Genomic DNA, 12,513 nt, shown 5'->3' on the forward strand with positions numbered 1-12,513 from the left:
ATCAAGTCGGTGATGCCATCCAACCATCTCATACTCTGTCATCCCCTTCTCCTTTAGCCTTCTATCTTTCCCACCATCAGGGTCTTTTCCAGTGAGTTACTTCTTCATATCAGGTGGCCAAAGTATTGGAATTTCAGCTTCAGCACCAGTCCCTCCAACGAATATTTAAGACTGATTTCCTTTAGGATGGACTGGTTGGATCTCCTTGCAGTCCAAGGGACTCTCAAGAGTCTTCTCCACCACCACAGTTCAAAAGCATCAATTCTTTGACACTCAGCCTTCTTTATGGTCCAACTCTCATATCCATACATAACTACTGGAAAAAAACCATAGCTTTGACTATACAGAGCTTTGTTGGCAAAGTAATGGCTCTGCTTTTTAATATGCCAAGTTTGTCATAGCTTTTCTTCCAAGGAGTCTTTTATTTTCGTGGCTGCACTCACCATCTGCAGTGACTTTGGAGCCCAAGAAAATAAAGTCTGTCACTGTTTCCACTGTTTCCCCATCTATTTGCCATGAAGTGATGGGACCAGATGCCATGATCTTAGTTTTCTGAATGTGGAGTTTTAAGCTAGCTTTCTCACTCTCCTCTTTCACTTTCATGAAGAGGCTCTTTAGTTCTTCTTCACTTTCTGCCATAAGGGGGGTGTCATCTGCATATCTGAGGTTATTGATATTTCTCCCTGCAATCTTGATTCCAGCTTGTGCTTCATCCAGCCCAGCATTTCTCGTGATGTACTCTGCATATAGGTTAAATAAGCAAGGTGACAATATACAGCCTTGACGTACTCCTTTCCCAATTTGAAACCAGTCCATTGTTCCATGTTTGGTTCTAACTCTTGCTTCTTGACCTAAATACAGGTTTCTCAGGAGGCAGGTCAGGTGGCCTGGTATTCCCATCTCTTTAAGAATTTCCACAGTTTGTTGTGATCCTCACAATCAAAGGCTTTAGCTTAGTCAATGAAGCAGATGTTTTTCTGGAATTCTCTTGCTTTTCCTATGATCCAGTGGATGTTGGCAGTTTGATCTCTGGTTCCCCTGCCTTCTCTGAATCCAGCTTGAACATCTGGATGTTCTCAGTTCATGTACTGTTGAAGCCTGGCTTGGAGAATTTTGAGCGTTACTTTGCTAGCGTGTGAGATGAGTGCAATTGTGTGGTGGTTTGAGCATTCTTTGGCATTGCCTTTCTTCGGGATTGGAATGAGAGCTGGCCTTTTCCTATGTGTAAGTTGATGCCACTCTATTCTCATGATAGGTGTTCCCCAACGACGCTCCCAAGTCAGCCTTCTGAAATGGGGCCACATTTTTGCAAAGAAACAAGGCAGTTGGTGCTCTCCCCACACTATGGGGCCAGTTTCACGTGTGGTGAAGCTGTGATAGTTTAGAGAGCATTTGTGGTTTGGTTGGGGAAAGTCCTACTGCCCTGGGTCCTGGGAAACCTACGACCAAGGAAAAGGCTCTCCCAGAGCAACAGGAGATGGGCAGAGGTGGCCTGGGCCAGCAGAGGCTCCTGGAGCACTTAGGACTTTAGGCTCCATGAGGCCTCTGGAAGAGCCACACTTCTGCCCCTGTCTCCGCCAGCACCATGCCAGCAGCCCTGAACCTAGTCTGGTGCCCTCCCAAGACTTGCCCTCACCACCTGTGCAGGAGACCTATTAAAGCTTTCTACATGCGTGCTAAGTTGCTTCGGTTATGTCCAACCCTTTGCGACCCTATGGACTATAGCCCGCCAGACTCTTCTGTTCATGGGATTCTCCAGGCAAGAATACTGGAGTGGGTTGCCATGCCCTCCTCCAGGGGATCTTCCCGACTCAGGGCTGGAGCCCACGTCTCTTACGTCTCCTGCGCTGGCAGACGGGTTCTTTACCCCTAGCCCCACCTGGGAAGCCCCAGAGCTTTCTCAGAGCACTTCAGATGCTTTTAGGAGAATGTGTCACAGTGCGGCATTGCCCTGGGCACACCTCACCCCAGGGAGAGCTAAGCACAGCGCATACCCCATGTGGTCCTCTGGTTCCCACAGAGGCACATGTATCTTCTGGCCTTTCCTGACCCGCTCAGCAGCTTTGCCCAAGGGACTAGTAACATGAACTGGAAATTTCAGGGGTGTGTAGAAAGAACACAGCTTGGGGACCGAATCTTCTTTCTCCTTCATCTTTTCATCCCATTCCGCCCAGATACTAGCTAGGGAGCATGGAAGATGGACATCTCTTCCTGTTCCCTGACAAGTCATGAGACAATTATAAGACAGCACACAGCAGTTACTCAAGAAAAGCTCATTTCCTCATGTTACCCAGGTTCTGCAACAAAGGTCGAGGGGGACCCTTCAGACTTAAAGGACATTCAGGTAAAGGGCAGAGCCTTATCACCGAGGTTTGCCTCCTTGGGCAGTGCTTCCTCTAAGGGAGGATAGTACTCCTTTCCGAAGGAGGGCAGGCTGTGATTGGCAGGGTCACACGGACAGCCTCCTGGAGAAATAGGTTCCTTGACTTAGGTAGTGGTTACAATAAAGTTTTGCACTTTTCTGTTGTATTTAACAATAAAGATTTCTTTTCAATAACTTGCTTTCTTCCTTTCTCACTTGCTTTATTACACAAATACTAAGAGCCTCCACACCTGGGACATGCTGTGGGCAGTGTTGCTGCCCGACATGCTCGGGCAGAGGCTGCCCAAGCACCTCACTTCAGGCCAGTGTCGGGAGGATGTGGAGGTGAGGTGGCAGGACCCTGGAATGTGATCCCCACTGCCCTGTCTTCTCTGGGTGCTGAGGACAACAGCAGCAGAGTAAAAGGAAAGTGGCACATTTTTTCCTCAAAGTGAACCTCTGCTTGTCCTGCTGGGCTCATGCTCTGGTCTCCCCACCCTCTGTTGGCAGCGTGGCTCTCTCCTGGATAGGTTAGTAGGTAGCAGTCCTGTTTTCCCTTCAAGGGCTGACCTTTCTCAGCTTCTGAGACCTGGGTCCTGCTCTTCCCTAAGACTTGCCAACACCACACATGGTGTGGTTTCAAAGGAGAAGCAATGCCGTCATCCATGAAACGCCTAAGCCCTGGGCTGGCATGGAGGAACCAGGGAATAGGGGAGGACAGGACGTCCACTAGAACCCAGCACTAGAAAATGGGGTGCGTGCTACGGCTTCTGTGAGGGGCCAGCCTTGCATGAGATGAAAATGTCAACTGTTCATCAGTAACACTGGGCTAAAGATGTATTTTTCATAGTAGCCTGGCTAGACGTTCAGACCATCCAGCACCAGGTTCCCAGCCAGCAGCAGCTTTTGCAGTGACTCCGCTTCTTCCCAGATTGTCAGGTTTTCATCTGGTCAAAGCAGGGACCAAACCCTCATCCTGTCTGGGTTCGCACCTCTCTACTGATGGGGCTCTCCTGGCTGCAGGTCCTGGGACCAGCTCATCTCTAGCTCCTGCGCTGGCAGCCTGAGCCCCTGCAGTGAGCTCCTGGGTGAAGGCTTGGGGCTGGCACACCTGCCTTGGGAATTCAAATATGCTTGACCTCCATTTCTAAAAGGGTTTGTTAGGCTCACAAGTTTTCTTAGATGGGGTTAATTTGCTTAGTATTAAAGTTGTCAGCCAGAAACGTGTCCCACCTCATGACAACATGTCTATACCAAATCACCTCAAGGGAGTTGTGCGGGGGAAACTCCTCTGGAAGGCCTTGCCTTGTAAATAGTTCCAAACTCAATCCTGCCTCCTGAGTTTCCCTACATCACATTATGGATTCCTCTTGCCCTGTGCTCTGCCCTGTCTTCTCTGGGGCTGGACTGTGGACAATCATATGACAAAAGCCTGACATGCATCTGACCCACCAAACTGGTGAGAGGTAGTCCTGCTAAGCAAATGAAGACCTCTGCAAGCCCAGAAACCATCCCCTATCCCCTCACTAAACTTTTTCTGACCATGAGATCTGAGACTGCTCCGTGGTACAGGAATCCTCAGTCTCTTTGGGAAGGATGCAGTGTTTGCATATACAACGTGAAATCTAGCACAATGGGCTTCGCAAGTGTTATTCATGACACTAAAGGGAATAAGGGAATTTTGAAAGGGATCTCTGTTTTGCCAATCTTCAAAGCCAAGGCAAGGCAGAATGACTTAAGGTGACAGCTGAAGCCTGCACCAGCTGACTATCACGGCTGAACATTTACTCTCACAAGACTTCTTAACTCAGATTAGGGTACTCATGTTCACTGTCTTATTCTGGGGAGGGGGAATAAAATGATGACCTTAATACTCAGATTAATAACAAGAATCCAAAAGTAGGCTGTCAACCACAGTGGCTTAATGTGACTAAGGGTTCAGCTCTAATTATTCAACAAAATGTGAAATGACTCCACTGTGGTCTTTCCCCCTGTTCTTCCCTCTTGACCTGGGTGTCACCAAAAGGATTCAACTCTCTATACACAAAGTTAGGAGGGAATACCAACCTTTATTTACACTTGGGTTCAAGTTCAGAACTGCCATCTTGGACAGTATAGCAAGGCAAAGAAAAGCACAAATCCTGAGACCAAGGTTCAGATTCCAACATAGCAACTGTGTAACAAGTTTGTGACTGTTACCCAGTTTCTTCGGTAAAATGGGAAGAGTGTCACCGCAGCTTCCGGGGCTGTTAACAGCTGCCTCCGCCCCAGCCACCATTGCGGCACTACCCACAGGCAGCTAGCCGAACCGCCATAGGCCTCCCAGTCTCAGCCCTGCTGATTAGTGGGGTTTCCTTGAACCTCCAAGGAAACCCCTAATCCTAACATGCTCCAAAGGCAAGAAAGAGGAACTCGGCAGGGCCGAGTGAAAAAAACTGCATATAGGTGTTCAGTATTATTTACAAGTCATGCCCAGGACAGGGACAGACAGCCTTTTGTACATAGGTGCTGAATTCTGACACTAGCTTTGAGGGAGAAAATCTGCAACACTTTTCCCTGGACCCCTTTTCATTTGATCGGTGGCTTAAATAACATGATTTTAAAGATCATATACTTAATACTCATCCTAAAAACCACCCAAACACTAAATGTGCACATTTATACTAAGCATGTGTGTATGTGTGTGTTACATACACACAAAAACCACGAGGTAGTTTAAATCACCAGGAAAAACCCCAATACTTTCCCTAATTCTCTGCCACAGAGTGGTAACCTCTGACTGCACAGTAGCTATTTAAAATTACTGGTTAAATAAACCAAAAAAATTCCAGGAGAATATAACATTTACAAGTAAATGGTAAATATAACTGTATTTTCATTTCTTGGTCTCTGAAAACTAGGCTGTGACTGCTTTAAATTAATAGCAGAGTTATATGTATTTCCTCTAATACTGAAGGACGCAGCCTTCTGGTATCTATACAACTTACTAAGTAGTCTCAATAGATTCTATTTTACAACTTGCTTTACTCTCCATGCTTCTGTGCAGGAGTCAATACAATCTATGTACAAATTTTAAACATTATTTCTGAACTACATTTGGAATTCATTAAATAAAAAAATAATCACTGTTATCTACCTTCCTGGGAAAGTACCAGACTAACCCCCAGCCAGAACTGCTGCTGTCTAGTGTCTGGAGGAATCCCTGTTCCCACAAACCACCCAGACCAAAAAGAGTGCAATGAGTTCAAACTACACGGGAAAAAGCAACATCTATTGTTCTTAGAGTCTGACTTTCTTCCCCACAGCAAGAAAAGTCTCTTCATAGGTATGCCAGTGCTGTTTAAGTTGCCAGGGAAATTGGGCTGTCTCAGGCCAGAGCAGGGAAGTCTTCAGGGTCATCCGGGTTTGGAGCAACATCTTGTATCTAAAAAAGAGAAGTTTTAAAACCAACTGTCAGTTCACCTGTTCCTACTTGGGTGCAGAAGTGTGTCAGACACAGTACCTGCTCTCGCAGGGAGGAGCTAACAGTAGGGGTAAGTGGCCCAAACACAGGGAGGGAGAGGCCCAGCGGGAAGAGAAGAGTGGCAGGGTCACCCTAGGCGAGGCCCTGCTCTGAGCTGCAGCCAAGTTCTGCTCAGACCCTGCAGAGGGGGCATGGAAGCATGCTTCTCCCTCCTCTGACCCGCTCTGTCCCCGCTGCAAAATGGCTGGCAGTGCCTGCCACCCTGCCTCTCCCACGCCCTGCCCTGGCCCTCACTCCCACAAATCCTTACTGTGACCCTTTATTTGTACCTTGCATGCATGGTACACTAAGTCACTTCAGTTGTGTCTGACTCTCTGCAGCCCTATGGACTATAGCCCAACAGCCTCCTTTGTCCATGGGATTCTCCAGGCAAGAATACTAGAGTGGATTGCCATGCCCTCCCTCCAGGGGATCTTTCAGACTCCTGCATTGGCAGGTGGGTTCTTTACCACCTGGACCCTTTATCTAGCCCCTCGTTCATCCGATAAACATGACTGAATGTTTGCTACATGGAGATACAAGGATGATTAAAGACAGTCCTACCCTTAGGAGCTCACAGAGCTCCTGCAGGAGGAGCATACTGGTAACTTCAGTAACAGATGGCCTGGGAATGAATAGAGGCCCACAGTCAGGGCGTCCAGTGCAATTTGGTGGCCATGCACACATTACAGCTAAGTGATGTCTTCTAGAAGAGAAACTTCTCCTGGAGATAACCACAATAAATGAGCAAAAAGAACACGATTCTGACATAATGCAACTGTGAAGGGGGGTGGGGTCTGAGGGTGGGGCAGAGCTGGAAGAGCCCAGGTGGGCGGCAGGGCCCCTTGCACCAGATAGCCACACTGCACCACGGTGGCAGAGCTGCTATGGGAAAGGGGCAGGCGTATATTTTCTATTTCCAGAAGAGATCCTTTTTCCAAGCTGGCCTCAAGTTTACCCAGAAAAAACACTTGTTTTCATTCTTACTGAAGTATAACAAGTTAGACCCCTCCCAGGGGTTGCTCCCTGGAATCAGGGACTCAGGCAGCAAAAGGAACATTTCCAAGACCAGCCATAGAGAAGAGGCTGCCCCATTCTCACAAGGACAGCATGGTGCCTCTGCGGGCCACCGAACCTTGTGCCCGATTCCCACTAAACAGGTATTGGTATATCTGTTCACAAAACACTGATGAAGCGTCTAGTACAGCTTATATTATACTAGGCACTGGGGAAACCAATCTGTCTTCTGGAGACAGCAGATACTGCTCAACAACTGTACCAGCGATAGTATAATTACAAATGCAGATGGTGCCTCAAAGAAAGGAAGGACTCTGACCTGGTCTGAAAGCCGCCTCTGATGAAGGGAGGGTAGAGGATCTATCTTAGGTAAACAGGCAAAGGGGTGGGAGGGAGGCTAGCAGCCAGAAAGGCCCCATGGAGTAAGGAACAAGGTTGTCTGTCCCAGAAGTAGAGCAGTGCTGGCTGAAGGGTGGCAAAGAATGGTTTGACGTGAAAAGGTCGCCTCGAAGCTGTTGGAAGGATTCTGTCTACTCTGAAAGCATCATGGCACAGGGTTGCTTACACCATAGTAAGCAACTGTCAGTTGATCTAATTCAATACCGAGCCTGGGGACCTCATCTGATGCACATGTGTGAATTTTTCTCCAGCCCTCAGTGTACAATCGTAGCAGACAGACTTCCCTGGAGACCAGGGCTACACAATGGTCTGTATCCAACTGATGCCCATCATGCTGATGACCATTCCAAACACTCTAACATGAGACCCACACTAGACGGGAGAAAGAACGTCCTCTATCTAGATCAGGCAGAACTTGATGATCCTCCAAAATTAAACTCTATAGGCCCAGGGCATCTTCATCCTCTCACTTCAAAAAACCAGGATTTAGAATATACACACTTACCACCACTTCTGCTCTGGGTTCATAGTTTTCTGCCCTTCTGATCCTTCCCCGGCCTCCCCGTGTGCCACCTCTGGCTCCACGCCCGGGACGAGGGAGGTTACCAAAATTAATCTCCAGCTGGGATGTGATGTCATTGGCCGCTTTCCGGAAAACGTGGGCATCATCTTCATAGTCATCCTTTACCATCTGAAACACAGTTACAGCATCAAACACAGAACATACACACGGCCGTCTCCATGGACACTCACTGGGCTGAGCTGGGGAAGATGATGCTGCTGCTCTGCTTCCAGCTGCATGGGTTTTGCACATTTTGCAGCCACACGTTCTCATACTGACGGGCCTTCTTGTTTTTTATTTAATTGGAGTAGCTGATTTATAGTGCTGGGTTAGTTTCTGCTATAACAACAAAGTCAGTCAGCTATTGCTGTTGTTCAGTCACTAACTCGTGTCTGACTCCAGGCTCCTCTGTCCTTGGGATTCTCCAGGCAAGAATACTGGAGTGGGTTGCCATGTCCTTCTCCAGGGGATCTTCCTGACCCCGGGATCGAACCCGTGTCTCCTGCAGTGCAGGTGGATTCTGTACTGCTGAGCCACCAGGAAAGCCCCAGTTGGCTATATAAATGCTAAATCCACTCTTTTAAGATTCTATCACCATACAGATCATCATAGAGTATTGAATAGAGTTCCCTAAACTATATAGTAGGTTCTTAATAGTTATCTACTTTATACATAGTAGTCTCATAGTCTTAAATCAAGCATTTTTGAACTTACTTCAAGTCAGACCAAATTTCTATCAGTTTAGTAGGTTAAGATGTGAGATTTAACATGACTAACAGAAATCCTATAAATGTTACATATCTAAGTATATTTTGCTGAGATTGAAAAGTTTTAGTTCCTGCCTTTTATTTTGTTCACAAATGCTACTTTGATAAATAAGGAAAATTCACCTTCCTAGAAAAGAACCTGATGGAGAAACTGCTCTTAACATGGGTGCTGACTGTACAAACACCATGTTAAAAATTGGATGATTTACAGTCAACAATTTAGACTCAAAATATATGGAACGAGTAACACCACAGTATGGTTATCTAAGGGTTGCTACCAAGGCTGAATAAAGAACTCAGGCTGCTTTTTAAAAACCACCTTAGTTAAAATTCTTTGAAAATATACATTTTATTGTATGGGGCTTCCCTTGTAGTAGCTCAGCTGGTAAAGAACCTGCCTGCAATTCAGGAGACCCAGGTTCAATTTCTGGGTTGGAAAAATCCCCCAGAGAAGGAAATGGCAACCCACTCCAGTATTCTTGCCTGGAGAATCCCATGGACACATGAATTAAGAGGTCAAATTAGTTCTGTCTCTTGTTAAAACTGTATTAATAAATCTTCAAATTTGATTTGGTTTCAATTCCTAACAATGGATGAAACAAAAACTTTCACTTGTAAGTAAAATATAAACCTACAGAGAAATATAAACCTGCAGAAAATAGGCCAGTGATTGTGGATGAGAATCTCCAAAGTGTTATATGGTTAAATATCCATTTGCTTGTCCAGCAAATGGAATCAAATTTCCCAGAGCATGCATTTTCCTTTTGGCCATATGTTTATTCCAGGCTTCGTGTTTAACATTTCTGTCCTTAGGCAGATGTACTCTTGAAGTTAAAAAGATGAAGGAAAGAACAATTCAGGATCACTTGCACTCTGGTAACAAGATAGATACAAAAAAATGTAAGAGGCAAAATAATAAACTACTGCCTGATTTAGAAAACAACTGGCTGTCAAGGCACCTCCGCAGAGACGCAGCAGACTTCCAGTAAGAAGACACAGCTTGCAATGGAAGTTGAGTGAGCAAATTGTCAGGCCAAAGTGCTTTAAGGGCCTGCTCTATTCATAGGCTACTATTAGGTCTTAACTTTGTCAAGAACAGAGCTCCAAGGAAACAAGAGGTATTATTCCAGTGCTTTTGTTCTCTTCAGGGTATCCAGAACAAAGCAGCGACACCAAGATTTGGCTTCTGTCTCTTTAAGAACAATTCCTGGCTAAAATCATCAATGCTATAAGGTTAATAAGTAACAAAGATGTGTGCCTTACTGAGACCAAGCTCAATGACTCAGCTAACCCAGTTGCTTCAAAGATTCCAGGAGACCTCTCTCAGAAGCCAGGGAAGATGAATCTGGTGTGGATTAAGAAGAACAGCTTCTATTTTTACTTAACATGTCAGCTGCACATTTCAAATCCTGACAGCACAATTGTTTTAGGCAAAACTTTATTTACAAGAGAAGAAAGTGGATAGGGAAAAAAAAAACCCCAACCCAACTAGCTGATAGACTTGTAAAAAGACCTCAGAGAGCTTTCTGAGAGAATAAGGCTCTGGCCCCGTATGTGTACAAAAAGCCTTTTCTAGAGGAACAGCTCAAAACATAGACTCCCGGAGTTTGGATTGATGGAAAGAGGCGATAGGAAGGAATCCAGTATCATAAATGATCCCCTAGAGAAACTACTCATAAAAAGAATATAACTAACCAAAATGTAAATGGGAACACAGACAAATCTACATAGTATAAAACTCCTGATTTTCAAATGGAAAATCAATGAATAACATCAAGCAGAGAGGAAGAGTGCTCACCACCATCACTGACTCAGAGACTGGTATCAAGATAAACAGCTGTGACTGAACGATACTAACTCTAAATTTTAAAATTACAAGGCTTCAGTGTACCCTCCCTTAAGTTTAGGAATTCAAATAGAACGTGATTGAATAACTCTCTGACCAGCCTTATCAATATATGCTGGAAGATATTTTCAAAGCTGAAGCCGCCAATAAATAGGTGAACACAAACCATGTCAAATCAGATCTTAAGAATGTGTTAGCAATCCCAAATGGATAGCTGGCCATGCTAGCAGTGCCTGTCATGGGGCTTCAGGGGTCCTCTGGTGAATTTCTGCAGAGGGAGCAAAGCTACTGCAATATCACAAGAAAGGATTCACCCAACTCTGGTTTAAAGTGATCAACTAGTTTCAGTTAAACACGCCTATTAAGAATTAGAACCATGAAAAATAACATTGAATCAGTTTTCTGTACACCTGAAACTATAAAAATATTATAAATCAACTATACTTGAATTTAAAAGAAAGAATCATAACTGAAGGTAATCTAATCACGAAAATGCCTAGTAGTTATCCTATGAAACGGCATCATTCAGGGAAACATTCTGGATCTCTCTTTTGACACAAAATTGAAATGCAACTAAAACACAGTATAAGCACAGTCTTCACACAGTTCTGGAGTGAGCAGAAAATGTGCTCACTATAACTGCTTCGGATCAAGTATTTAATGGGTCAATTTTTTTTTAGTTAATAAAAATATAGTAAAATTAGGCATGCATGGTTACTCCTAGGTTGAAACAGACACATCTGATTACTATAAGGTTGAAACTAGAATGTCAACTACTAATGTTCCGTTTCGTTTTCAATAAGGTAACAATGAAGATTACCTCTAGATATAAAAGATCATGCTTACATCATCTCTATATTTAGACTTGTGTATCACCACTGCTTTGGAAGGGACAGTAGACTCAGGTTTCCGGATGTTAAATTCAGGCTTTGGTCTGGTCTGTTCTTGAAGATTTTTCCACTCATCTAGGGTCATCTCTTGAACTTGAGTTTCTTCTTCTACCTCCAACTCAGGAACTCTATAAAGAAGTATAATCATAAAGAATAATTTTTGATGGGTCTGAAATGTCTATTTTCTGAAAGAGGAAGTCATACCCATTAGTTTAATGTACTTTCACAGAACTGCGTCTCAGATTTAAATAAGGTAAGAAAATCTTTGAACCATAAGCTTCCTTATTTTCATAATTTTATGCCATCACTCTCAACTGAAGATACTCCCTATCTATGTTGAAAGCAGTCTTTGAAAAATGGGAATATAACCATTCCAGTGACATTAATATTACACTCACCAGCAAGCATTCCCTTCCCACATGGCATTACACACAAAATGAGATAATTGTAGAAACAAATGGGAGACGCTATTGAGACAAAACATATATAGAGAACCATGAACAGAGGTTATAAACAGTGAGTCAAAAATGCATTCTTTTATAAATGTCCTCCTTAAATTCATGAATTCTTAAAAAAGACAGACATATAGAACAGTGAAACAAAATTTAATGTCTAGAAATAAGCCCTCATATTTATGAGCAATTAATTTTTTTGACCAGGGTGCCAAAGACCATTATTTTACACGTGGATATTAAGTTTTCCCAGCAACAGTTGTTGAAAAGTTCTTTCTCCTTTGAATTAAGTTGAACTTCTACCTCATACCATAAGTATAGGAGCTAAAAGTATAAAACCCTTTTAAGAAAATATAGGCATAAACCTTGGATTAGGCAATGGCTTCTTAGATACAACACTGAAAGCATAAGCATTAAAAGAAAAAGTAAATAAAATGGACATCACCCAAACTGAAAGCTTTCATGCTTCAGAAGGACACCATCAAGAAAGTGAAAGGATAACTCAACAGAATGGGAGAAAGTATTTGCAAACCATTTATCTGATAAGGGACTTAGATCTAGAATATAAAAAGGACTCGTACAACTCAATATAAACAAATGACACAACTAGAAAAAGTGCAAATGTCAAAACAATGAATGTAAACTTATTTTTGTACATTTCACAATACGTAAATTCTGTATCAGTTTAGGTGATAGGAACAGGTGTGCTTGCAAAT

The 12,513-nt window shown here is 43.9% G+C and overlaps 1 protein-coding gene across 2 annotated transcripts in view; it reads right to left on the minus strand.

Moving 5' to 3' along the window:
- Window positions 1-4,411: 4,411 nt before the first annotated feature.
- Window positions 4,412-12,513, minus strand: part of HABP4 (hyaluronan binding protein 4) — a 34,565-nt gene continuing 26,463 nt past the window's right edge. For both annotated transcript variants that reach the window (XM_043927664.1, XM_043927663.1), the window contains 3 exons: window positions 11,302-11,473; window positions 7,786-7,971; window positions 4,412-5,786 (listed from right to left, as the gene is read on the minus strand). In XM_043927664.1, the coding sequence (XP_043783599.1) occupies window positions 5,730-5,786; window positions 7,786-7,971; window positions 11,302-11,473 (415 nt within the window). In that variant the 3' untranslated portion in view covers window positions 4,412-5,729. The remainder of the gene's footprint in view (window positions 5,787-7,785; window positions 7,972-11,301; window positions 11,474-12,513) is intronic.

The sequence above is a fragment of the Cervus elaphus genome, chromosome 16, assembly GCF_910594005.1.
Source record: "Cervus elaphus chromosome 16, mCerEla1.1, whole genome shotgun sequence".
Taxonomy (NCBI): Eukaryota; Metazoa; Chordata; class Mammalia; order Artiodactyla; family Cervidae; genus Cervus; species Cervus elaphus.